The 25,797-nt window shown below is 43.6% G+C and overlaps 1 protein-coding gene across 1 annotated transcript in view; it reads right to left on the reverse strand.

Moving 5' to 3' along the window:
* The window catches only part of LOC122791445 (mitochondrial mRNA pseudouridine synthase Trub2-like), a 281,462-nt gene extending 257,809 nt beyond the window's left edge, over window positions 1-23,653 (reverse strand). The window contains exons 1-2 of the mRNA XM_044059189.1: window positions 23,635-23,653; window positions 22,823-22,895 (exon numbers count right to left, since the gene is read on the reverse strand). Coding sequence (XP_043915124.1) covers window positions 22,823-22,895; window positions 23,635-23,653 — 92 coding nt within the window. The remainder of the gene's footprint in view (window positions 1-22,822; window positions 22,896-23,634) is intronic.
* Window positions 23,654-25,797: the final 2,144 nt, after the last annotated feature.

The raw sequence follows: 25,797 nt of genomic DNA on the forward strand, positions 1-25,797 counted from the left end.
GGTGTAGTAGATAAGCCAAAGGGCAGTGCAGAGAATTTGTAATGCAAAAAGCCTGCTTTAAAGTGGAGGTATCTTCTGCAAGATTCCCTTATTGGGATATGCAGTTATGCCTCTAGGTCCAGAGTTACCAACCAGGCATTCTTGCCTAGCATAGGCAGTAGCTGTTATAAAGTCAGCATTTTGAATTTTGGAATATCCAGGAACGTGTTAAGAATTGATAAGTCCAGTATTGGGTGCCATGATTTGTCTTTTCTGAGTACCAGGAAAAGTCTTGAATAAAATCCTTGTCCTTTTTCCTTTTCTGGTACTGGTTGAATAGCCCCCATACCCATGAGGGAAATGACTTGTTTCTGGGCCTCTGCCCACTGGTTTTGTGGCAGATCTGGCCATCCATTTGGAATTGGCAAAGTATGGAAATGAAATCTGCATCCCTGGGATACTGTGTTTAATACCCACTTGTCCTGGGTAATTAACTGCCAGTTTTGAGCATGAAGTGCTAGTTTTCACCCCAAGGGGGCTGCCAAAAGATAAGTGCTTGGAGATGGTAGGGGAAAATCATTGAGACTGCTTACTGTAGGGCTGTGCTTTGTTAACTCCAGATTTGGAGGTGGAGGCACCCCATTGCTTTGACCTGTAAGATCCCTGCGACTGATATCTGGAGCCTTTGGAGTGACTGGGTTTGCCCTGAGTGGCTCTGTTGGACACAGGAAAGGACCAATTCTTAGTAGGCCAGTGCCTACTGAACCTGGGTGGCTGCACTTGCAAGAAATTTTTTTTTGCAGTTTGCACAGATTTAGCTTTGTCTTCCATTTTCTTTAAAACCTCTTCTGCCTTATTACCAAACAGACTATCATGCTGTAAAGGAGCATCCAACAATTTAGCTTTAACATGATCAGGTAGATTTTGCTCCTTGAGCCAGGCATGCCTTCTTATCACAGATCCAGTTATGGCGGCCCTGCAAGAGGCCTCCAAGGAATCAAAACCACATTACAAAGTATGCTTTCCAACCTGTTCTGTTGAATGCAATAAATCCTGCAACTTCACTTTCCACACAATCAGAAATAAACATAATTTTCTGTTTCAGTAAGCCCATAACATGCTTTTGATATTTAAGCATATGACAAAAGAAGTTATGTTCTTACCACAACGTTCCATGTGAGTTGTTCATCTCGCCTTTGTTCTTTACACGTGGGTTCGGAGCCGATCCATCGGATCGGAGTTGGCCGCTTTCCAAGCTCCAGATCTTTGAGTTAGCTCGAGGCACAGTCCCAATCCCATGATACTCTCCTACCAACCCCAGATCTAGTTTGCTAAACCAGCAATAAAAAAAACACACTATGCAACCAATTATAAACAATGTACAAATACATAACTACTTACAATAGCTAAACAATAATCTGGCTGGAAAGAAAGACATGAGCAAGACCAACCAGACCCCCAGTCATACCTGTTCTTCCAAAACCTGGAGGGGGAAGAACAAAGGTGAGATGAACAACTCACATGGAACGTTATGGTAAGAACAGAACTTCTTTATGTGAAGTTGTTCAATCTCGCCGTTTGTTCTTTACACGTGGGTAGTGTCCCAAGCACCCTAATCCTGGGCGGCTCACAGGAGTATATTCCTGAGAACGGTGGAACCAAAGGAAGCCCTGTCCACTTTGTAATGAGTGATAAACGTATGAGGTTTGGACCAAGTAGCAGTTGCACAAATGATGTCCAAAGGTAGACGGGCTGCATGGGCTAAAGATGTAGAAACAGCCCTAGTAGAATGAGCTTTCACCTCACGTTCTAAAGGTTGTTTAGCTGAAGAATATGCAAGTTTTATACAGACAGCAATCCATTTGTACAACGCAACTCTGGATACCGACAAACCTTTCTTATTGTCTGCATAGGAGACGAACAGTTGATCAGATTTCCTAAATTCTTTTGTTCTGTCAAAGTAAAACCTCAACTGTCTGTGAACATCAAGCTTATGTAACATGTACTCCATTCTACTAGTATGATGTCTGAAAAAAGTAGGAAGGTCACTAGACTGGTTCAAATTTGCCTCGGAGCAGACCTTAGGAAGAAAGGTAGGATTTGTTCTTAAAGACACTCTGTCGGGGTGAAAGACTAGATATGGGGGCCTGATAGAAAGTGCTTGCAGTTCAGAAACTCTATGAGCCGAAGTAATAGCCACTACGGAAATTGTCTTTCAAGAGAGGAACTTCAAAAGACAAAATGATGCAGGCTCAAAAGGTGGAAGAATGAGTTGAGATAGCACCAAACTCAGATTCCAGGGAGTAACAGGATGTCTGGTAGGTGGCCTAAGGTGATGTGTTCCTTTCAAAAAGGCTTTACATAATCTGTGTGACAATGTTTGAGCCACTGCATACCACATGGATGTTAGATATGGCAGCTAATTGAACCCTTATCGTAGAAGCTGCAGCATCATTGTGAAAGAGCAAAGTCAAGAATTCCAGAATACTATGAATAGGGGCAACATAGGGATCAATACCATGCTGAGAAGCCCAATGAGCAAATCGCCTCCATTTGCTATTATAAAGTTTCCTGGTGGAGACTTTGTGAGAGGAAACTAAAATATGTTGAACCGCTGGAGACAAATCATGTGACCTGGCTAGGTTGGGAAGTGGAGCAGAAAAGCTGTCAGTTTGAGGGAGATAAGAGATAGGTGAAGAACTCCCGATGAATAAGTCAGAAGTTCTAGCACTGGGTCCAGAACCCAAGGTTCTTCCACTTGGTATTGCTGTAGGAAGGGGAACCATATCTGCAGAGGCCAAAATGGGGCTATTAGAATAACAGTCCTTCCCAGGCTTTAGGCTTTCTGTAAGAATCTGGGAATCAGAGGAATTGGAGGGAAGGCATATTGGAGACCCGAGGGCCAATCGTGTACAAGTTTGTCCCTTGGGCTGTCCCCCAGTGGGGGGGTACAGGGCAAAGTAGCTTCTGCATTTTGCATTAAGCGGGGATGCAAAAAGGTCACAGCAAGGCTGGCCCCATCTGCGGAATATCCTTTCCACCACTGGTTCTTTGAGGGATCACTCGTGGAGCAACAGAATGTCTCTGCTCAGTTTGTTCGCCATCACGTTGGATGACCCAGGTATGTGTGTTGCTATCAGAAAGCACCTGGTGGATACAGCCCCCTGCCAAAGTCTTAGGGCCTCTCAGCATAAGGGGTAAGACTTGGTTCCCCCTTGCTTGTTGATGTACCAGACTACCGACATGTTGTCTGTCTGTATTGCAATTGTCTCTCGAAGTAGAGAGTTGTGAAAATGTTGCAACACTAAAAACACCACTCTCAACTCTTAAGACATTGATGTGCAAATGAGAGTCCATGTCTGACCAAGTGCCTTGGACAGTTCTTCCCTGAAATAGCGCTCCCTTACCCTATCAGGGAAGCATCTGTGGTCACTGTGGCTATGGGAGGGGGAAGTATAAATGGGTGACCTACAGTGACTTGGTGGCTGGTCAACCACAAAGAAGGTCCTTTTTGCAAGCATTTGTCAGAATAATCTTGTGTGACATTGGAAGCTGTTGATAAGACCACTGTGTGAATAGTAGCCAATGGAGTATCCTCATGTGCATTCGTCCCAGAGGAACCACTATAAAAGTGTAGCTGCCATGGTGCCTAGCTGCTTCAGGACCTGGAATGCCGGAACTCTCCTTTCCATTAATAACTGGGACACTTGACTTTGCAAAGATATTACTCTTTCTAGAGGCAATCTGACCAGGGAGATGGTGGTGTCTAGATCTGCTCCTATAAAGAAAATATGCTGCGATGGTAATAAAGCAGATTTTTCGAAATTTAAGGTTATGCCCAACCTGGAACACAGGTTGATAATGTAATCTCTGGCGCAAATTAGTTGATGCCTGGTGGTGGCAGTGAGGAGCCAGTCATCGAGATATGGAAACACCTGGAATCCTAAACGTCTCAGGTGAGCCGTGACCACTGCCACACATTTTGTGAAAACTCTGGGGGCTGTGGTGAGACCAAAGGGCAGAGCTCGGAATTGGTAGTGACTGGCTCCCAGCCGGAAATGCAAGTGATCTCTGGATGGCCTGGCCATTTTGATGTGGTAGTACACATCCTTGAGATCTATAGAGCACATCCAATCACCCGTTTTGAGAAAGGGAAGTATAGATTGAAGAGTGACCATCAGGAACTTTTCCTTTTTGACAAAGGTATTTAGTTTGCTGAGGTCTAAAATGGGCCTCCAGTCCCCAGTTTTCTTTGGAACTAAAAAGAACCTGGAGTAAGTTGTGGATCCTATGTGGTCCGCCGGGACTGGCTGGGTGACTCTTTCTAGCAGCCTTTGAATTTCTATGGTTGCTAGATTCCGCAGACTGGGTGGAATGTCTGGGATTCTTGTACGAATGGAAGGGGATTCGGAAAAGGGAATGATATAACCTCTGGTAATTATGCTTTTTACCCAAGAATCTGATGTAAATTCCTAGCCAGACGTCTGGGTATAAAGCAAAGCGACCCCTGAATGCCTCCAGAGCAGGACGGTCGGGCCTCCTCTCAGGAGCGCTAATACGGCTTGCAAAGGAACTGCTCCCTGTCACCCTGGTTCTGCGGATCCCCTCTGCTGCCTGGGCATCTACCATTATACCCCCTTCTCCTCTGCCCCTGGAGGGGGGTTCACTACGTGTGTTCTGGAGAGCTCCTTGGGACTTTCGGAAGCACATTTTTCCACCTTTCTGCCCTTTGGGGTATGGTCTAGTGGGGGTGGAAAAATGGACTCCTAAGGCAGATAGTGTCTTTCCTTCCTGCTCACACCTAGTGAGTGTCTTCTTGACTTTAGGCCCAAACAAGGAAGAGCCATCAAATGAGGTATTCACAAAGGAAGACTTGAAGGCTTCTGCAAAGGAGAATAAGTGCATCCAGGATTGCCTCCGCAGAGCTATCGCTGAGCCTGCCGCCTGGCTCGATCTATCGGCTGCATAAGAAATAAGCCACATAGATGAGTTCACAACAGAATTAAGGGTGTTAAGCTGTGTCGTTACTTTGTCTGAAACAGCATCATCTGTTTTGCCCTGTAGAGCATCTCCAAGCTCTTTGAGGAGATCTCATTGAAGACAAGTAAAGTGGGTCAAATAATTGAGCGATCTCATTGCAAATGTCGCAGAACTAAAGATGCGTTTCCCGTTATCTGTCCATAGTCCTAGAGTTGTTATTAGGAGGATGAACAGGAGAGGTTTCTGACATCTCTTTCTTGGTGGCCGCCGCCACCACCATGGCATTAACGGGGACTCCCTTCGTAAGATAAGACCTGTCTTCAAGGGAGGTGATAAATTTGTTGGGCCTTTGAGAGACAGGTTCCATGGAATCAGGAGACTCCCACGCCCTTCGAGTGACCAAGTCCATTAATTCGTCAAAGGGCGGAGTACCCCAGGAGGTGGAAGGTTGAGATCCAAAGGCCTTCAAGACCACCGACTCATTCCTCTACATCGGTGTCTGATGTTAAGGATTCCTGAGGGGACTCTAAATGCCTCCTCTTGCACAATCTTTTTTCTGTGGACTTCATCAGTGGGGGTGCCTGGTGAAGTCTCAGTCAAGCAGGGGCCACCCAATGGGGTTACCTGAGGCTCTGGGTCTCGACGCTTGGTGGGAACCTGTGGTGTAGGGACAGAATGCGGCCCTTTAGGGGAGGAAGTGGAAAGATCCAAAGAGTTAAGGGTCTTAGCAGACATGACCCTCCTCATGGCATCGAAGGCACTGGTTTCCCCGAACCAAGGTGTCCGCTGGTTCCAAAGAAGACGGCAACCTCCCAGGGGCCGAGATCAAAGGCTCCGAACCAGAGGAATGAACTGAACTCATCTGCACCAAAGCCCCAAGAGGGAGAGTCAGAACCAAAACGTCGGTTCGACTCTCTCCCCCAGAACCAGCGAGAGAGTGTCAACTCAGAGACTCTTCGATCGGAACTGAAGTAGTCATGGTCGACAGAGCAGAGGGCATCGGAACAGGTCTCGGCTCCGAGGGTGAGCAGAGGGCTCCGGAACAGGCCCCGGCTCCGAGGGTTCCACCACTATCGGATCCCCTCTTTCCAGCTCTGAAGGCTCAACTGGCCTTGGAGGAGGAGCAGAGATCGTAGTAGGGGGTGTCGTAGGCTTCGAAGCCGACTGGGTCGAAGCTGAAAGCCATTTGGCCAGGGCTGGGTTCACCAAAAGTCTCTGCACCACACGGTCCACATCGATGTTGGAAAGGGTACCGGAAGAACGAGTCAAAGGAGCCAAAGAAGCCACCGACTTAAGGATCGGGGACTTTAAAATCTCGGACGCTGGCTCCAACACAATGACTTGGCTCCGAGGTAAGATCTCTGTGCAGGGGTCCGAAGGCTGTGGAGCCGGCGACAGAGTCCTCCCAGAAGTGCTCGGAACAGAAGACTTATGCTCCGATGACACCTTAGAAGACTTCGACCCCTTCGAGGTCTGGTCAGTCTTGTCTAAAGCTTCTTGGAAATCTGGCTTCAACAGCCCTCTATCGACCAATTTCCTTTGCCTCTCTAATAAAACCCTGCCACTGAAGGAATGGCAGATAGAGCAATCTTGTAAATGAAGTGGACCCAAGCAAAGCAGTACACACAAGAAACATGATTATCAGTGATGGACATCTTTTGTCCACAGGTCACATCTTTTAAAACCAAATTTTTGTTTCCCCAACATTACAACAATTACAACAAATATCCGATCCCTGATAATCAAAAATTGAAGCCACAGACTCCTAGAAAGATCAGATCCCTGAACTGTAATAACTATACGAAGAATGTTACACAAAAAGTTCAAATACACTAATTCTAAGGGGATAGGGAATTCAATTTGACAGAGCCCTGTCAAGAAAAAGTAACTCAAGAAAGGCTAAAGGCCTAGGAGCAATCGCTCCGAATTAGAAGACAAAAAATAACTTCCAATCCACTCACTAATCAACAACTAAAAGAAATATGTGAACTCTCACTCAATCTACTAACTAATTATAGTTAAATAAGAAATTTTTAAATTCTAAATATAGTAAAGAAGGTTACTGGCCCTAGCTTCCTCTGAAGATTGTGAGATCCGTTGCAGTGGCAAACTAGATCTGGGGTTGGTAGGAGAGCATCATAGGATAGGGACTGTGCCTCAAGCTAACTCAAAGATCTTGAGCTTGGAAAGCGGCCGACTCCGAGCCAATGGATCAGCTCCAAACCCATGTGTAAAGAACAAATGGTGAGATTAAACAACTTCACATCTGGCAGTTTAAAGCCCTGATTGCCAAGATGGCAGACATATAAACCTTCTTAGCCCATGTATCCAGCGCCCTGGAATCTCTTATCTGAAAGGTTAGGATTTTTGGCTGTAGAAGCCTTAACACCTTTGGGACCCTGAGAGATAGTCTCAGGATTAGCAGCAGGATTTTTGAAGAAATTTGTGGGAGTCAGAAACCCTGTAATATCTGTCTGGCTTACTATGAGCCGGAGGCAGGGAATCAGGAGCCATGCTAGATTCCGAGAACACATCATCAACAATGTCTAATACAGGGGGTTTTGCCAAAGGCCTATGCTGAGGAAGAAGAAGAAAATCCCTAAGCCTCTTTTTTGATTCAAAGAAATCCTGACTCTCCCAGTGAAAATGTTCCCTTAAAGTATGCAAAGTCTCTCCAAAAAAGTAATCCTCAGGAGGAGATGCAGATGGGGTGGATTTGTCTGCATCAGAATCCTCATAAGGTGAAATAGAAAATTCCTGATCAGAAGAAATGGAAACCTGATCTGAAGATTCATAATCAGTGCCTTGCCTAGGCCTCTTAGAAGGGGGGGGGGGGGGGGTTGGGAACCCCTGATCAAGGTAATTAAATCTTCAGCCATTTTGATCATTTGTTTTTTAGGCATAGGGGCCTAAAAGCAAGTGGCTTATGCATCGTTTTTTTAGACACAGAAGTCTGTTTTGACCTTGTTTTGTTGATGGCGTTGGTTTAATATAAAAATGTTGAGGCCTGAAAACACCCTCAGAAGCCGGTGCCTGCTCAGCGACTCTGGACCCATCCAAGGGAGAGACATCCATGGGATCAATACTCTATGAATCTCACGGCATGGGTCTCGGTAGAGGCCTGCGACTCAAAAGTAGCGGGTATCAGGGGCTGCGAAAGCACCTCACCGAGTACCAACGAACCAGCGACTGGCTTAAAAGAAGCTTTGTCATCGGTTTTGGACCTCGACGGTCTGTATCTGTCTTTTTCCTTGCGTTTTTTGTGAACTCCGGTAGTCGGAGTGCTAACAGATGACATTTCAGGGTAGATAAATCTTGAACCAAAATATTTAGGAGCAAAAATATACAGACGCTTAATAATGCGTTGGTTAAATTTAGCACAAAGCAGACAGCAAGGCACGTTATGATCAGGGTCTAGGCAAGGAATATAGTACAAATGAAAATCCTTATGAGGTATTTGCTTCCCACAAGTAATGCAATTATTAACTTTTACAGACATCGGTAAGGAGCAAGAAAAAGTTTCCCCAACGGGGTACTTAGCTTTAGTTTGAAGACTTAGATTCTGAAACTCGAAAACGAAAATTTCAGGAGTTGGCCGACCGGCACTTGCAAACTGCTTCTGCTCCGGGTACTGCGCAGGCATGTTTTATACCCCTGACGTCATGGAAGAGGAGACAGCAACTGACGCAGGACCCAAGACTTTGTTATTCAGGCCGACTGAAGGCAACCTGCCACAGAATACCCATTGCCAGCAGATTACCCAAATGTAATGACTGCAACAGTGAAACACGAAGAACATCAAAAAATTACACTAATCAGTTCAAATAAAGCAAAAACAGTAAAGCAGCACTGTTTATTCACAAATCACAAGATACAGCTTTAGAGTAACACCCTTCATCAGTATTTTAGTACCATATTAATCACAGTTTAAAGAATCATTTCACTAAAAACACACGACACAACCAACCAATAAAAAAAGAAGTTATGTACTCACCATAACATTCCATGTTGGTAGTCCATCTCACCCTTCATTTTTACATATGGGTTCAGAGCCAATCCTCGCCTCCGACTCGGCCGATTTACAAGCTGGAAGACATCTGGTTGGCTCGTGGCTAAGCAGGTATCCCATGGTGCACCAGTACAATCCCCAGATCTTGTTTGCTACTCACTAGAATAACAACCATAAAAACAACCAATACTAAAGGGTCTCCAACCAAGGGCAACCAAATTATTTCTCCAAGGATGGGGGCAAGAGGGCGGGTTGGTAAAAATGAAGGGTGAGATGGACTACCAACATGGAACATTATGGCGAGTACATAACTTCTTTATGTTAGTTAGTCCGATCTCACCTTCATTTTTACATATGGGACGGCATCCCCTAGTGACTTATTCTTGGGTGGCTCACTGGAAAATACTCTTGAGCATAGTGGAGCCAAAGGATGCTCTACCCCTGGATGCCAAATCCAATTTGTAATGTGCAATAAAAGTGTGAGGGGTAGCCCACGTAGCTGCTGCACAAATATTATCAAGTGGTACCCTGGCTTGAAAGGCTGCAGAGGTAGACAGCGACTTGGTAGAATGAGCCTTGATCCTGCAGGGTAAAGGTTTGCCCTCTGAGCTATAGATAAAGGCTATACAACTGCAAATCCAATTAGAAAGTGTCACTTTAGAAACTGGTAAGCCCAATCCAGAGTCAGAAAAGGAAATGAATAATTGATTGGTTTAAGGCAGCATTAGAACAAACTTTGGGGACAAAGGAGGGATTAGTACGCAATGACACCCGGTCTTTGTGAAAAATTAGATACGGTGACTTAATAGACAAGGGCTGTAGCTTCGATACCAGTCTAGCTGATGTGATAGCTACCAAAAGCAAGGTCTTCCAAGACAAAAATTTTAGAGAAGATGAGTGGGAAGGTTCAAAGGGGGAAGATGTCAATTTGGACAACACAATTTAAATCCCAAGAAGCCACTGGTTCTTGCAGAGGTGGTCTCAATAAAGTGGCCACTTTCAAAAAGGTCTTGCATAGCTTATGAGATATTAAATTGGTATCTGGAAAACCTAAGTGAAAATGAGAAATTGCCACCAATTGGACTTAGTGGCAGCAGCAGATCCTTGCTGAAAAATCCAGAATCACAGGGATAGAAGCAGTGTATGGATCTACATTCATTCTCTGTGCTCAAACAGAAAATATTTCCCTTTACTGCCATACAGCCTCCTAGTTGAAGGTTTATGGGAGGACATAAGAATATGTGACACTGAGGATGATGCATCATGAAGCCTGACTAGGGATGGAACTGGAGCAGCCACGCTGTCAATCTGAGGGTGTGGATTGAGAGGTGTAGCGAACCAGACATGCGAGTCAACAGATCTGGAGCTGGGTCTGGAATCCAAGGATCGTCCAGGAGGAGAAGCTCGAGGAAGGAGAACCAGACCTGACGAGGCCAGTAAGGAGCAATGAGGATCAACTTGTTTCCCAGCTGACTGACTTTCTGAATCACTTTGGAAATGATAGGGATTAGAGGAAAGGCATACAGAAGTCCCATGGGCCAATCGTGAGCTAGGGCGTCTCTGGGAGTCTCCCACGGAGGGGGAATGAGGGAAAAATAGCTGCTGCATTTGAAATCGACTGGACTGGCAAAAAGATCACAGCAAGGCTGTCCCCATTTGCGGAAAATCTGTTCCGCTGTTTTGTGTTTCAGAGACTACTCGTGAGGCATTAGGATTGCCCGCCTGAGCTTGTCAGCTATCACGTTGTTCTCCCCTGGAATGTGCACTGCAGCCAGAAAGCGCTGGGAAAAAATTGCCCACTCCCAAACTCGCATGGCCTCTCGACAGAGTGGGTAAGATCTGGTACCACCCTGTTTGTTGATATACCAAACCACCAACATGTTGTCTGATTGTATTGCAATTGTCCCTAGAGGAAGAAGGTCTTGAAGTGCTTGCAACGCCAGAAGCACCACCCTCATCTCCAGAATATTGATATGCAGATGAGCCTCGTGTTCTTGCCATATGCCTTGGACAGTCCTGCCAAGATAATGCCCCCCCGCCACCCGATCTGGGAGGCATCCATGGTCACAGTGGCAATGGGTTGGGGCGGGACAAAGGGGGCACCCGTGATCAGTTGATTGGGAGATATCCACCAAAGAAGGCCCTTCTTGCATGATTCCTTCAGCAGGATAGGATGACTCAGTGGAAGATATTGGAAGGACCATTGGGAAGACAGAAGCCACTGGAGAATTCTCATGTGCAACCTGGCTAATGGTACTAATAGAACTGTGGAAGCCATAGTGCAGAGGAGCTGAAGAACCCACTTCGCTTTGACTTTTCGCAACAGAAGAAAACGTTGAACTTGGAAGATTAAGTTCTGTGCCCTATCAGCGGGGAGACGAGCTGTCATGTTCAGTGTGTCTACCTCTGCGCCTATAAAAAAAAATCACAGACTGAGAGGGCAATAATGCAGATTTTATCCAATTTATGGAGATCCCTAACTGAGCACAAAGTTGAATCGTGGCGTCCCTGTTTTGGAGGAGTAGATGCCAGGTGGGGACGGTCAGGAGCCAGTCCAAATACAGAAACACCTGGAATCCCTGATGTCTCAGGTGAGCTGTCACTACTGCCATGCATTTGGTGAACACCTTGGGGGCTGTGGTGAGACCAAAGGGCAGAGCGCGAGACTGATTGTGACCGGCTCCCAGCCGGAAGCGTAGATAGCTTCTGGACGCCTTGCCCATTTTTGTGTGGTAGTAGGCATCCTGAAGATCCAGAGAGCACATCCAAAAGTCTTTCCCTAACAATGGGAGTATAGACTGCAGTGTTACCATACAAAACTTGTCCTTCTTCACTGATTCGTTTAATCTGCGTTGGTCCAATATTGGCCTCCAATCTCCGGTTCGTTTTGGAACTAAAAAGAACCTGGAGTAAGTCCCGGATCCTATCTGGTCTGCTGGGATGGGCTGGCTGATTCTTTTTAAGAGCAACTTGTTGATCTCCACAGTTGCCTGATCCCTGTGATTGGGTGGTACATCTGGGATCCTTTTGGGAACAAATGGTGACAGGGAAAAGGGTATGGTATAGACTCTGGTAACAAATCTTTGTACCCACTTGTCTTGGGTGATATTTAGCCAGGCTTCTTGGTACAAAGAAATGCGACCCCGGAATGGCCCCAGAGAAGCCCAGTCTGGCTCCACATCAGGAGCGCTAAGGCCATCCTCGAAAGGAATCACGGCCGTGTTGGTATTGCAGACCGTCCCTGCCTCTAGGACGACGTCTGCTGTTTCCTCCTCCTCTGCCTCTGAAGGAGGATTCAACCTGTGTGTCAGGAAAGACCCCCTGGAACTTCTTGAACCACATTTTACTGCCCTTTTGACCACTGGGGTATGGTCTGGAAGGGACAGTAAAACACGCTCCCACGGCAGAAAGCGTCTTTCCTTCTTGTTACACCGAGTGAGTGTATCCTTCATCTTGGAACCATCAAACGCGGCGTTGGTGAAAGTAGACTTGAACGGTTTCACAAAATTACATAAGCGCATCCTGGAGTGGCTCCTCAAGGCAACTATGGAACCCACTGCTCTACTCGCTCCATCTGCTGCATAAGAGATAAGTCGCATGGAGGTGTTACCCACAGAATTTAAGGTGGAAAATCTTGTCAGGAGCTCCCTCAGTACATGCACCTTGTATGGAATCTCCTAACTCCTTGAGGAGATCCCAATGCAACCTCGTGAATTGCATGAGATAGTTCAGCGGTCGAAGGGTAAAGGCCACTGAACTAAAGATACACTTTCCAAATCTGTCCATCTGTCGAGACTCTTTGTTTGGCGGATGAACAGATGAAGTCTCCGCCAACTCCTTCGTGGCCGCATCCACCACCATGGCATCTACGGCAACACCCTTGCACAAGAACTCTTTACCAGGGGGTGCAAACAAGAACTTGTTCGGTTCTCCTGGGGACTGGCTCCATGGTGTCAGGAGTATCCCACACCTTTGATTAACTACATCCATCAGTTCGTCAAAAGGTGGAGACGCCCAAGAGGCAGAAGGTTGAGACCCGAAAGCCTTCAGTTACACTGACTCCTCATCAGAAGAGTTAACAGTGGGCCAGTTGCACCTCTGCCTAAGGATCTCTAAAATGTCGACAAAGGAGACATCAGAGGACGACTTGGGGGACCCTTCAGACTCCTCGAGGTCAGTGTCTGATGTCAAACACTCATCCTGGGAGTCAACATGTTTCCTCTTACGTAACCTCTTCGGGGGATGCTCCTCGGAAGGACATTCCTGTGAAGCCTCAGAAGAGTGGGGGCCACCAGCCGATGGCTCCTGAAGCTGCGGGTCTCTGCCGTCTCCAGAGAGGAGCTGAGACTGAAGAAGGGTGTTCTTGGGGGAAGAGTGCTGGTGCCACTGGTAGGGGCTGGAGAATGAGACGGCAAGCTCATAATCTCAAACATCAACCTCTCCGGCTCCGAAGAGAAGAAGGTCGGTGCCGGAGCCAGAGCTGTCGGCTCCGAGATAGATGCAGGGTCCTAGCTCACCCTGGTCAAAGCACAGAGAGGAAGGATTGGAACCGAAGATAGTTTCTAACCCTTCCTGTCGGTGCCGACAGGAGAGCTTCAGCCCCTGGACACGACGGACAGCACCGAGCGTGTCGGAGCCAAACCGGGCTCCAAGGCAGCAACAAAGTGAGCTGGAGCTGGCATTTCCTCCATTGGCACCAAGCACTCTGGCTGCGAAAGGCCAGTATGTCAAGGAGGAGGAATAGTAGACTTTCTAAGACTATCACTGATATTGCTTTTGTTTAGCTACTAAAATGGGCTTTAAACTAACCAGATTATTTAAACCCGGATAGCTATCTGCTTCTAGCATAGTTATCCATTTATTTTCAGCTATATTTAACCTATTATTAGTATCCCCACCTCTCATATTTATGTGCAATACCTGCAGCACTTGACTTGTGCTCAATTATACGGGTCCTTCAGCCGCATGAGCACTTACTTACCTGAAACCTGCACATGCATGCAGGTAGCCATATATATATATTATTTTAGTGTTGTTACAGGTTGCATGACATATCTCTTATTTACTTACTCTTACAGGGTGTTTATGCTCTAAATCACTGCATATATCTTTACAGCAACTACAATTATAGCATTGTATAGTCCCATTGTTATTCCTAATTGTCATTTCCTTATTATTCAATCTAAAGTCTTCATCCTTAAAATTCAAACACCCCTATCAAAAAATTCTTCAAACTCCCCCTAATGGCATCCTCCTTTCAATATGTGCCAGTTTTTATATATTACATTTTCTATTTCTTTACTTAAATTGTTCTGGATAGCAATAGATCTTAGCTGGTTTTTACTCTCTTCATTACCTATATATGTTTGTGGAATATCACTAAACACAGGAGGTGCTAGTTTGTCCCTTTCTTCCAATATTGCTTGTATATAATTGTATATCAAAGCCTTATTATATCCCCTTTCCTTCAATTCCTCAGCTAAGGTTTCCATCTGTTCTTTACATTTCACATTTGTATTTAAATTTACTTGTTCTCAATAACTGGCTTTCCACTGTTCCATGAAACACATGTTTAGAATGCATGCTCATGGCATGAGTATACCTATTAACTTGTACATCCTTTCTATACACAGTTTCTAATTTTTTTCCTTCTCTATACAATAATACATCCAAATACCTTATTTGTTGTTCAGAGTAACTCATTTTAAAATTCTAAGAAAGTTGTACTATTGTTTAAATATTGAACAAATTCTAATAAACTTTCAAAGTCTCCACCCCATATCAAAAAACAATAATTCACAAATCGCTGGTAAAACTGAACATTTTGTTTATATAGGTTCCTTCCACCATACACATATAACTATGCTAGAAGCAGATAGACATCCGGGTTTAAATAATCTGGTTAGTTTAAAGCCCATCTTAGTAGCTAAACAAAAGCAATATAAGTGATAGTCTTAGACAAACATGAAAAATGTTAGCAAAAAATGTTGGTGAAATGTTTTATGAAAATGCTTTATATACTAACTGTATGAGGTTGGTTAATTGATTGAAACTAACTTTTTATTTGTTGGTTGTGTCATGTGTTTTTAGTGAAATGATTATTTAAACTGTGATGAATATGGTACTAACATACTGATGAAGGGTGTTACCCGAAAGCTTTATCTTGTGACTTGTGAATAAACACAGTGCTGCTTTACTGGTTTTGCTTCGTTTGAACTGACAGTGTGATATTTCAGCAGTGAAACTTTTCTGCAGTTGGTGTATAGTTGATATTTAAACAGAAAAATTACCCCAGGACTGCCCCCTGTACTACTACTACACAGAGGTAGCTCCTAAGTGTTTTACCCCATACATAGGCCCCCTCAAATTATCTATGGTATGATCCCAGTTATTCACATTAGGGGTAATATATAATGATCGACCATGGGATGGGGAAGGCCATTCTCTAGCCAAATGGGACAGATTAATTTGAGCACAAAAAAGGAAACTGGGCAGGCTTAAAATTGCCTGCAAATGCAGCTATACTAGTACTTACCTATGAGCCAGGGATAGCTCTGCATGGGGAGTGATCTGATCCAGGGCTAGAACAGATTTCAGACCAAAATACCTAATGATGCAATCATGCACGTCTCAAGGTCACACCAGAAATTAAATAAAGTACAGTTTTGTACCTACCATAAATGTAGATGTTCGAGTGTATACACTTGCTGCAGTCATTACACTTGGGTTATCCTGCCGTCAGGCAGTTCCCCAGTCAGCCTGAGTTCCAAAGTCTTGGTCCGGAGTCGGTTGCTTTCGCCTCCTCCCTGACGGCAGTGCGACAGGGGTATACAAGTTGCAGCCGACGGCATTTTCTTCTGTTTTTCTTGCCCCAGATGTCAGGTGCCTCTAAATAGGTAGGCAATTCCAATTGCTAATAGAACATACATAAGAAAAGCAAAAAAACAACTTACAGCTACCAGCAAATACTCCCCATAGGTAGTAAGGGTAGAAGACATAGGTACTTACCAGCCAGTTAATCTGGACTGCAGCAGTGTATACACTCGAACATCTACATTTATGATAGGTACAAAACTGTACTATGTTCATAGTGTTACACTGCTGCAGTCATTACACTTGGGTAGAATCCCAAAGCTGAGGTAGGGTGGCTGGTTCTATAAGGCATTAGGGGTGGCTATAAGGCCCTGCAGCACTGCAGTGGCGAAGCCAGCTCTGGATTTAGAGTATAGAGGCAGATGGTAATGCTTGGTGAAGGTATGTACAGAACTCCAAGTTGCTGCTTCCAAAATATCCTTGGTAGGTACTCCTCTGAGGTAGGCAGTTGAAGTGGCTGTTGCCCTGGTGGAGTGAGATCTAATGCTGCTAGGTACAGGTTTTCCATGGTATGTGTAGCAGAAACGTATACAATGTCTTATCCATTTTGAGATGGTCTGTTTTAAAATGGCTTTTCCCTGTGCTCCTGCAGCATATGCTACCAATAATTGCGCAGATTTTCTGAAAGCTTTTGTTTTTGTCCAAGTAGAAGCGTAACTGCCTGTGAATGTCCAAAGAGTGCAGTAGTCTCTCCACTTTATTCTGTGGTTTAGGATAAAAAGTTGGCAGGTGAATAGTTTGGTTTAGAGCCACACTGGATACCACCTTTGGCATAAACGTAGGGTTAGTTCTTAAAGACACCCTTGTCCTGGTGGAAAATGAGGAAAGTTTCCACAGCCATTAGTGCCTATAATTCTGAAACTCTTCGTGCTGATGTTATTGCCAAGAGCAGAGCAGTTTTCCAAGAGATATATTTTAATTCTGCTGTGTTAGCTGGCTCAAAAGGAGGTAAAGTTAGTTTTTCCAAAACAAAGTTGAGGTCCCAAGTTGGAGTAGGTGCTCTACGGGGCGGTCTTATGTTTTTAGCCCCTCTGAGGTACTGTTTTAACAGAGGATTATTGAAAATTGGTGGATCCGTGTTGTAATGAGCAGAGATGGCAGAGGCGTGGATCTTGATGGATGAGAAGGAGAGGCCTTTGTCCAGCATCTCAGTTAAGTATTGTAGTATCTGAGGAATGTTTGGGACAAGAGGGTCAAGGCTGTGAGCTTGGTTCCAAGCATAGAATCTCTTCCATTTATCCGAATAGGCTTTCCTGGTACTAGGCCTTCTGGCCTCCAGAATGACATCCATAACAGCCTTGGAGAGAGGCATTGCTTGCTTGACTAAAGAATCTTCCATGCAGCTAGGTTTAAGGTCTTTAGCTGGCTGTGTAGTATTTGATTGTTGACCTGAGTCAGCAGATGTGGGATTTGAGGCAAAATCCAGGGTGGTTCTTGTGCTAAGCTCATTAAGATTGGGTACCAGTGGTGGCCAGTCTGGTGCAATCAGGATCATCTTTGGCTCTTCTTGCCTGGCTTTTATGAGTACCTTTGGCAGGAGAGGTAGTGGTGGGAAAGCATATACTTGTAGGTTCTCCCAGCTGAATGAGAGGGCATCCACTTTCCATGCTTGTGGATGGTAACTCCTTGTGCAGAATTTTTGTAGCTGGCAGTTTATTGGGGATGCGAACAGATCTATGTCCGGGCTCCACTATTTCTGTGTTTTCATTCTGAATATTTGTGGATTCAATTCCCATTCGTGTGGATCCATGATGCGTCTGCTTAAGTCATCTGCCAGTGTGTTTTTCTCTCCTGGCAGGAATTGTGCTTGCAGATTAACTTGAAGGTTTATAGCTGTGTTCCACAAGGTCATAGCTTGTCTGCATAGGGGGGGTAGGAGTGAGTGCCCCCTTGCTCGTTTATGTACCACAACTGTGGTGTTGTCTGTCTTTAGCAGTAGTTGTCCTGGATGCAGCAGGTCCTTGAAAGCTATAAGGGCATTTTGTACAGCTAGCATCTCTTTGATTGATGTGAAGATGCCTTTGTTCTGCGGGCCACGTGCCCTGAATACATTTGCCTGCCATGTGTGCTCCCCAGGCATAATCCGATGCATCTGTTGTCAGTGTTTGCGTGGCTGTGGGTTGTGTAAAAGGCTGTCCCTTGTTGAGGTGACAAGCTTGAGCCCACCACTGAAACTCCTGTTGAAGGCAAGGGATTAGTGGTATAACTGTTTCCAAACTGACAGTGTTGAGACCATACATTCTTTAGGTACCATTGTAGTTTCCTCATATGAAGTCTGGCATATGGAATTAGTAGTATGCAGGATGCCATGTAACCCAAGGCCTGCAGAATTTTTCTTGCAGGGAGTTGGATCTTTGTTGCCATTAATTGAAAGTATTGAGTCAGTTGTCCTTGCTTGGCTGGCATGAGATAAGTCATCTGGGCCGTTGTGTTCAAGCTGGCACCCAGGAATATATCATCTTGTGAGGGCACTAGTTTTGATTTCTTTTCGTTTACTGTGTACCCCAGGCAACTTAGTAACTTTTTTACAAATGCCAGATGCTTTAGAAGAATGTCCTTGATCTCTGCTTGAATCAGGCAGTTGTCCAGGTAAGGATGAATTTGAATTCCTTTCTGTCTGCAAAATGCAATTACTGGTGCCAGGCACTTTGTGAAGACCCTGGGCACAGTAGATAAGCCAAAGGGCAGTGCAGAGAATTGGTAGTGCATTGAACCAGCTATGAATCTGAGGTATCTTCTGCAGTTTTGTCTGATAGGGACATGCAGGTATGCCTCCTTGAGGTCCAAAGTCACGAGCCAAGCTTTCTTGCCCAGCGTGGGAAGAAGTTGCTGTAGTGTCAACATTTTGAATTTCGGAACATCCAGGTAAGTCTTTAGAGATGAAAGATCCAGAATGGGCCACCAAGCTTTGTCCTTTCTGGGTACCAGAAAGAGTCTAGAGTAAAATCCTTGTCCTTGCTCCTGTGATGGTACCTGTTGAATAGCTCTCATATCCATGAGTGCTGTAATTTGTTTTTGAGCCTCTGCCCATTGATTTGGTGGCAGATTTGGCATTCCTTTTAACCTTGGCAGAGTGTGAAAGTGGAACCTGTAACCTTGAAATACAATGTTGAGAACCCATTTGTCTTTGGTGATCATTTGCCAATTGTGGTAGAAGAGTGCCAGTTTTCCTCCCAAGGGGGCTGCCAAGAGGGATTTGTTTGGCAGCTGTAGTGGGAAGTCATTGGAGCTGCTTTTTATATGATTGGGGCCAGACTTCCCATTCTTTCTGGCCTGATGCAACCCATTGTCGAGGCCTGTAAGGACCTTGTGTTTGACCTCTACCTCTTGGATGTCTGTATCTTCCCCTTTGAGGTCTGTCTAATTGGAAAGGACCAATTCTTAGTTGGCCAGTTTCTGCTAAATCTAGGTGGCTGAACCTGTAAGAAATCCTTCACCGTTTGGATAGATTTTGCCTTATCCTCCATTTTCTTTAATACCTCTTCTGCCTTAACTCCAAATAACACATCCTGCTGCAAAGGTGCATCCAATAATTTTGCTTTAACATGATCTGGTAACGTATGTTCGTTTAACCAAGCATGTCTTCTAATGACAGAGCCTGTAACTGCCGCTCTGCAGGAGGCCTCTAGAGAATCAAAATCACATTGCAAAGTATGCTTTCTCACTTGTTCAGCTACATGCAATAAATCCTGCATTTCTTTAAAATTAGGAGGGTCTGATTCTGGAAGCAATTTTTGTTTTAACTGAGACAGTAAAAATTGCTGATATTTTAGCATGTGAAAATGGCAATTTAAGGCTCTCATTGCTAAAGTTGCAGACATATATACTTTCTTTCCTCATCTGTCTAATGCTCTGGAATCTCTGTCAGAGGGAACTGGATTCTTGGCTGATGAGGCCTTAACTCCTTTGGGTCCCTGAGAAATAGTTTCAGGGTCAGCTACAGGGCTTTTATACAGAAATGTATGTGAGTCAGGGACTCTGTAGTATCAGTCTGGTTTAACAGGGGCTGGAGGTAAGGAATCAGGATTTAAGCTGGATTCAGTATACACATCATCCACAATATCTAACACTGGCGGAATAGCAAGGGGTCTAAAACAAGAAAAAGTTTCCCCAAAGAGGTACTTAGCTTTGTAGAAGACTTCGGTTCTGGATTCTTCATTCACCGCGCGGCAAGAAAGACTGAAGAAAACGGCGTCGGCTGCATCTTATATACCCCTTTCGCACTGACATCAGGGAGGAGGCGACAGAAACTGACACCGGACCAAGACTTTGGAACTCAGGCCGACTGGGGAACCGCCTGATGACAGGATAACCAAAGTATAATCTCCAACTCCACTAACTGTTGAACAGTGGTTCTCAATTATCTTAACTTTGATTGTCACATCAACACTGGAATTTCCTTTCAACTGAATACATATCTAAAAAAAAAAAAAAAAAAAAAAAAAACTCTCACAAATGTAAAATAAATAAATAAATAAATAAATAAATAATGACTGCAGCAGTGTAACACGATGAACATCTGCTTGATGCCCAGGCTCTGAGGAGTCAGACCCATTGCAGAAGGAAGGCTCGCAGATCTGAGTAGTCTGAATCCATGACTGGATAACTAAAGAGATTTGGATCAGGATGGTCACCCATAGGCTCCACCACTGATCACCTGAAAAAAAAAAAAGGATGGTACATATTTTCGGCTTAAACTTCAGTTTTACCATGGTGCTTATTTCCTAAATAAATTTTACAAAATCAAAGCCAACTATACAAATATGAAAATAAATTAATTTAATAAAAGCTGAAATAGTGCAAACGTAATAAAAAAACTATTAAATACAGTAAAAAAATTACATAATGTAACAAATATAAACTTGCCATTCTCCAGGTACAAAGTTATGCTTACTACCCGAAATGGGGGGAGGTGGCAAGACAACAGACTTCCTTCAGGAGGTTAAACAACTTTTTGGTGTGATGCTTTGAAATATGCCTGCAGCTGTGAGTAAGGCCCCCTAACCAAACTGAACTTCACTTGCGACAAAAACAGAACATGCTGGAGAGACAGATATGCATCTCAAAGGATCCCTGCACAATGGAATATGCTCCCCATGCATGTAAAACAGAAATCATCCCAGGCACTACTCAAACAAATCCTTGACATTTGGAAATTCTAAATTTACCCCTGGTCAAGCCCCCCCATGTCCTTTACGGACAGAGACAGTGAATAGGAAAGGTATTATCTTAACACCCATTCACTACAAATCCTAAGTTCTCAATACTAAACCCCCCCCCCCCGTACAGATGCCCAAGATACTCTAGACCAAAATGGTTTGGGGTACGTGGTTAGGCATGATCATTAGCCTAATAACTTATAAACTTTCCTGTAAAGAGATTCTGACTTAGTCTGTGAGCAATTCATCCTTTTGGCACACAGCAGTGGGCATGCATTTCTACCATCTACCATCTGTGACAGTTATCAGCATTTTATTATTTCATAGACAATACAGGCAATGCCATACTGGTCTTGTCTGCTTAATTTTAGTATGGCCTCATGGAGCTTGTTATGATGCTTAGACATAAAAATGCAGAACTTACCTACACAGCTAGGATCTGTGTAAGCAAATGGGGGGAAAACTACACCAATATAAACACACAACAGCAAAAAAAAAAAAAAAAAAAAAAAAAAAAAATGAATACTGGGGATCAACATGCTTATGTAGTTGACATTTTATATCACAGTGTATGTTGGCAGGCTGTAAGAGAGTCCCAAAATGCTAGGTTTTGTCGAAAAATAGCAAAAACTCCAACTGGCATTCCAATTACTCTTCAAGGACACACCAAGAAGGGTTCTCCATATTAGATCAGCATTTTTTCTTCATCACAAGCAGAAAAAAAACAAATCGAACAAAAGTCACTAACCACAACACCAAAGCAGTCTTGGTGACAAGCAGACAAAAATCAACAACCAACACCAAATACTTAGAACAGCTGTAGAGTTCTGGTAATAGACTTAACATTTTAATTTTATTTTGTACAGGAGTGCACGTGACAAAAATTGCCCAAGTGAGCCAGGGAAATGTTGCAGGGGTAGGGACTGAGAATCTGCAGTCCACTTGTCTAGCTGGACAGACGCCAGCCAGACAATAAGAACACAAAAGGCAAGGGTGAAATGAGCAGCTTTTGGCAGATTCACATTTCTCAGTGGAAGGACAGAGGTGTTTCCCATGCATGTTGGAACTTCTAGGGAAGCCTGGAGATCAGTTCATAAAGGTGGAATTGTATGCACCAGGCATACACTTGTTCTCACTTTCTCTGGTATGTGGCATTGTGCATGTATGAGCACTTCACTGTCAAATAACCACAACTTGGGGAATGTGGTAAATATGACACAAAAGAAAAAAAGTTTCTTTCAAAAAGTCAAAAATTGAAACTTTAAGCTTCAAGTATGTGAATTCTCTAAGATGACTACTGAAACCCTACAATAATAATACTCTCAAAGATTCCACATTCTTTGGAAAGGAGTATGCCATCTTCCCAGAAGATGTGCAACTGCAGGGTCAGTAAGTTAGTAAAGAGGAGTGGGGAGGCAATATCCCATATACGGGGGGCTCAAGAGGATTGCCTCCCCTGCAAAAAAAACAAAAAAAAAACATGCTTTTTTCCTCTACAGAGAAGTTTCTAATGAGGTTAACTATCTGGGTGGCTGAAGCTTCAACTGAGTCAAACACCCCCCCCCCCCCAAAAAAAAAAGTAAATGAAAGTATTACATCACATATCTCTCACCTTTTAGGAGAAAGGAGTGGCAGGGTTAAACTTGGAAATCAACAGATGTTTGCCAACAAAAATACTTGGCAGTAAGGTTAAGAGAAATAAAAAGTAAAAGCAATAAGTCTGGTTAATATAAACATACTGCAGGACAGCCTCACAAGATTCATACTACAAAAGTACATTCCATCAGTTTTGATTGGTTTTGAAAGATAGATGCATACGTACTCCAACAAAGCTCGCAAGTTGGTTCCCTGAATGACAGCTAGTATGCGTTCCAACTGTTCTTCTGTAATGTGATCTAAAATTATAGAAACATGCAACAAAAAAACAAAAAAAAACAAAAACAAATCTGAAGCACAGTGAACATATAAATCAGTTAATGAATACTAACATTTCAAGGAATATAAACAACTACCAAAAAAAGAAAATATGCCATCAGGCCCATGCCATTTACTTTTAGCTTACAGAACCATAAATAGCTGTTGAAACAATTGTGGGAGTTATTTCAGACCATAACAATTCAGGATGAAATTAATGTTAAAAAATAAAGGTCCCCTTTTATCATCTCTGAAGGACACAATGATTAGTTAAATTGTACTTTCACTACCACACACTCAGCCACTGTAAGCTAAACTGCATCACAACAGACTGTCCAAATGATGAAATATACTGGGAAATAGAGCAAATGAGCAATGGATGAGCCTTATAGACATGCCAAGGATTGACATTCGATGTCCTATTCTAGGTCAACCATGGTCAGCATCTATGTAAAACTTGCCGATGGTCCCTTGTTGCTACATGGCAAATTTGCCACCAACGATCTGTGCAGGGGAAGTTTATGCGAACAAGATCATATCACATTTCAAGCTAATCAATGTCATACAACAAAAAGGGTACTTCTGGCATTATTCTGCCTCCATAACAAACGTAGTCCTCCTGTATTAACTGTAGGTTGTCTGCAGTGAATAGTGGCTATTCACATGACTTCTGTTATTCATCTAGCCCCTTGTTAATCAAGATTAATCAGCATGCTTTACAGTCATGGTGCAAGGTCATTTCTCTGTCACCAGAAGGGTAAAAAGAAACTACATACATCAATCTATGTAAATTTTATGCAATGTTTTATAACACCAATCTCTAGAATAAACAATAAAATATCAATAACAGCTTTTCTATAGCACTAGGCTACTCTAATACAGACAACATTCATGTAACGTCACACGTAATGGAGTCAGTATTTCCCAATGTTCTGTTTTTTTTTTTTTCTTGAAAGGCTTCCAACAGACATGAATTTCTCAATGCCTCCGCTAATGCAGTTAAAATCTGAGAGACATAAGGAAGGTATAAAAGGAGTGTTACCATGAAGATTGTGTTAGAATGTTGGATGACTTTCAACATGAGCTTATGACATACAGACTCTGCTCCTCTTCAGATTCACACTAATTTACCAAATGCATTTTTTCCAAACACCATTTGGTAGAAAACTAATGGCTAAAAAATACACTTTGGTGAACAGAAAAGGCTTTCTTCTGTGTGTGTGGGAGGAGAGCGCACGGTGCAAACCACCTGCTCCCAGATGTGTGGGAGACCCTCACACACCTCCCAAACTTATATATACCCACTCCAAGGTCACTACTTAGTATTCAACTGAACAGCATACAGAAAGAATCAGTTTGGCATACTGACGGCCCCTAACAGAGGCTAGTCGAGTGGGACAGGAGGGGAATGTAACTTCATACTGATACATGAAACAAGCAAGGCCAGGGGATTAGGAGTGAAAAGGACAGTTATGTAAAATCTTACCATAACAGTAGATGCCCTTCTCTTCACTGTTGCAGTATTCTTTACAATTCTCTGCCAAAGGGCAGCCTGATGTCCGGCCAGCATACCAAAGCCTCTTGGTTGTTAAAGGAATGCACTACGTCACATGCATGCTCCCTGCACACAGCACAGGGCATAAAGGTGACATCTGGCCATACCATCCTCATAACTGAAAAGCCCAATTAGGAATGACAGTATAAGGAAAGAAGTAGGTAACATGCACATCCAGAAGGAGAAAAGTACCGGGGGAGGATGGAGGGAGTGAATACTGCAACAGTGAAGAAAAGGGCATCTACTGTCATGGTAAGATTTTACACAATTCTGCTCACTGGTGGCTGGTGACTTCAAATGAAAGGGGGGCTTGCAGGAGATATAGGAGAACACAAATTGTTAACATGCTTAATACTAAGCTTCCAGCTGTATGTGCTTCTATGGGCAACGTGGAGTTGCCAGGCAACCAAGAAGGAATACAGGCCAAAGGAGCTGATGCGGATATACCGGAAGTGACAATGGAGCCTAGTAGAAGCCCACGTTTGCAACAGAATTTGGTACAATTAACTTCTTTGGATTATACTTCTATTTCACATTCATCGCCTAAGGAGCAGGAATAGGAAGGATATGAACAATTCCTGTGTTTAGGAGCGAGACTGAAGGATAAAACAAACACCAGTACACAAAATAAAGGTGACTTAAATCCATCTTTTAGTAATGTTGTATCAGGCAAACGTAAGACAGACGAACAAGTTTTTAATAGGCAGAATCCTAATTGGACTGCCTGGCTGCAAGAAAATAAATATTCTTTTAATAAATTAAAGCATGATAGTTTCACCAGAAGAACATATAATGAAAATATATTTATATAAACAATTTTGAAAAACGTCCATAAGTCCTTACAAATAGATAATTGGTACCTACAGGAATGTGTGCAAGCAAAAATTGTCCCAAAAGGGCTAAGGGTCTACAAATATTCTAATAATGTAATAGAAGGTTCTGCTTATCACACAGAACTTCCAGATGTGTTTGATAAATGTGGTTTTGCTATTATGGAATTAATTGTGAAATATAATAAAACAGAGATGGAAAAAATTTTAGTACAGTTTGATAAAGTGAATAAGCTGATTGTAGAAAAAAAAAAAAGTTATGTACTCACCATAACGTTCCATGTTTGTAGTCCATCTCGCCCTTCATTCTTACATACAGGTTCGGAGCCAATCCTCGGCTCTGACTCGGCCGATTACAAAGCTCGAAGTCTCTCAGTTGGCTTGTGGCAAGGTAGGTACCCCATAGTGCACTAGTAAGACTCCTCAGATCTCATTTGCTGCTGTTTAAAAAAAAGTAATAGGAGGCATTTCCACAAGAAACAACAAAGATGAAAGGTC

This window comes from Protopterus annectens, chromosome 17.part0 (assembly GCF_019279795.1).
Source record: "Protopterus annectens isolate FY-2018-M chromosome 17.part0, PAN1.0, whole genome shotgun sequence".
Classification (NCBI taxonomy): domain Eukaryota; kingdom Metazoa; phylum Chordata; order Ceratodontiformes; family Protopteridae; genus Protopterus; species Protopterus annectens.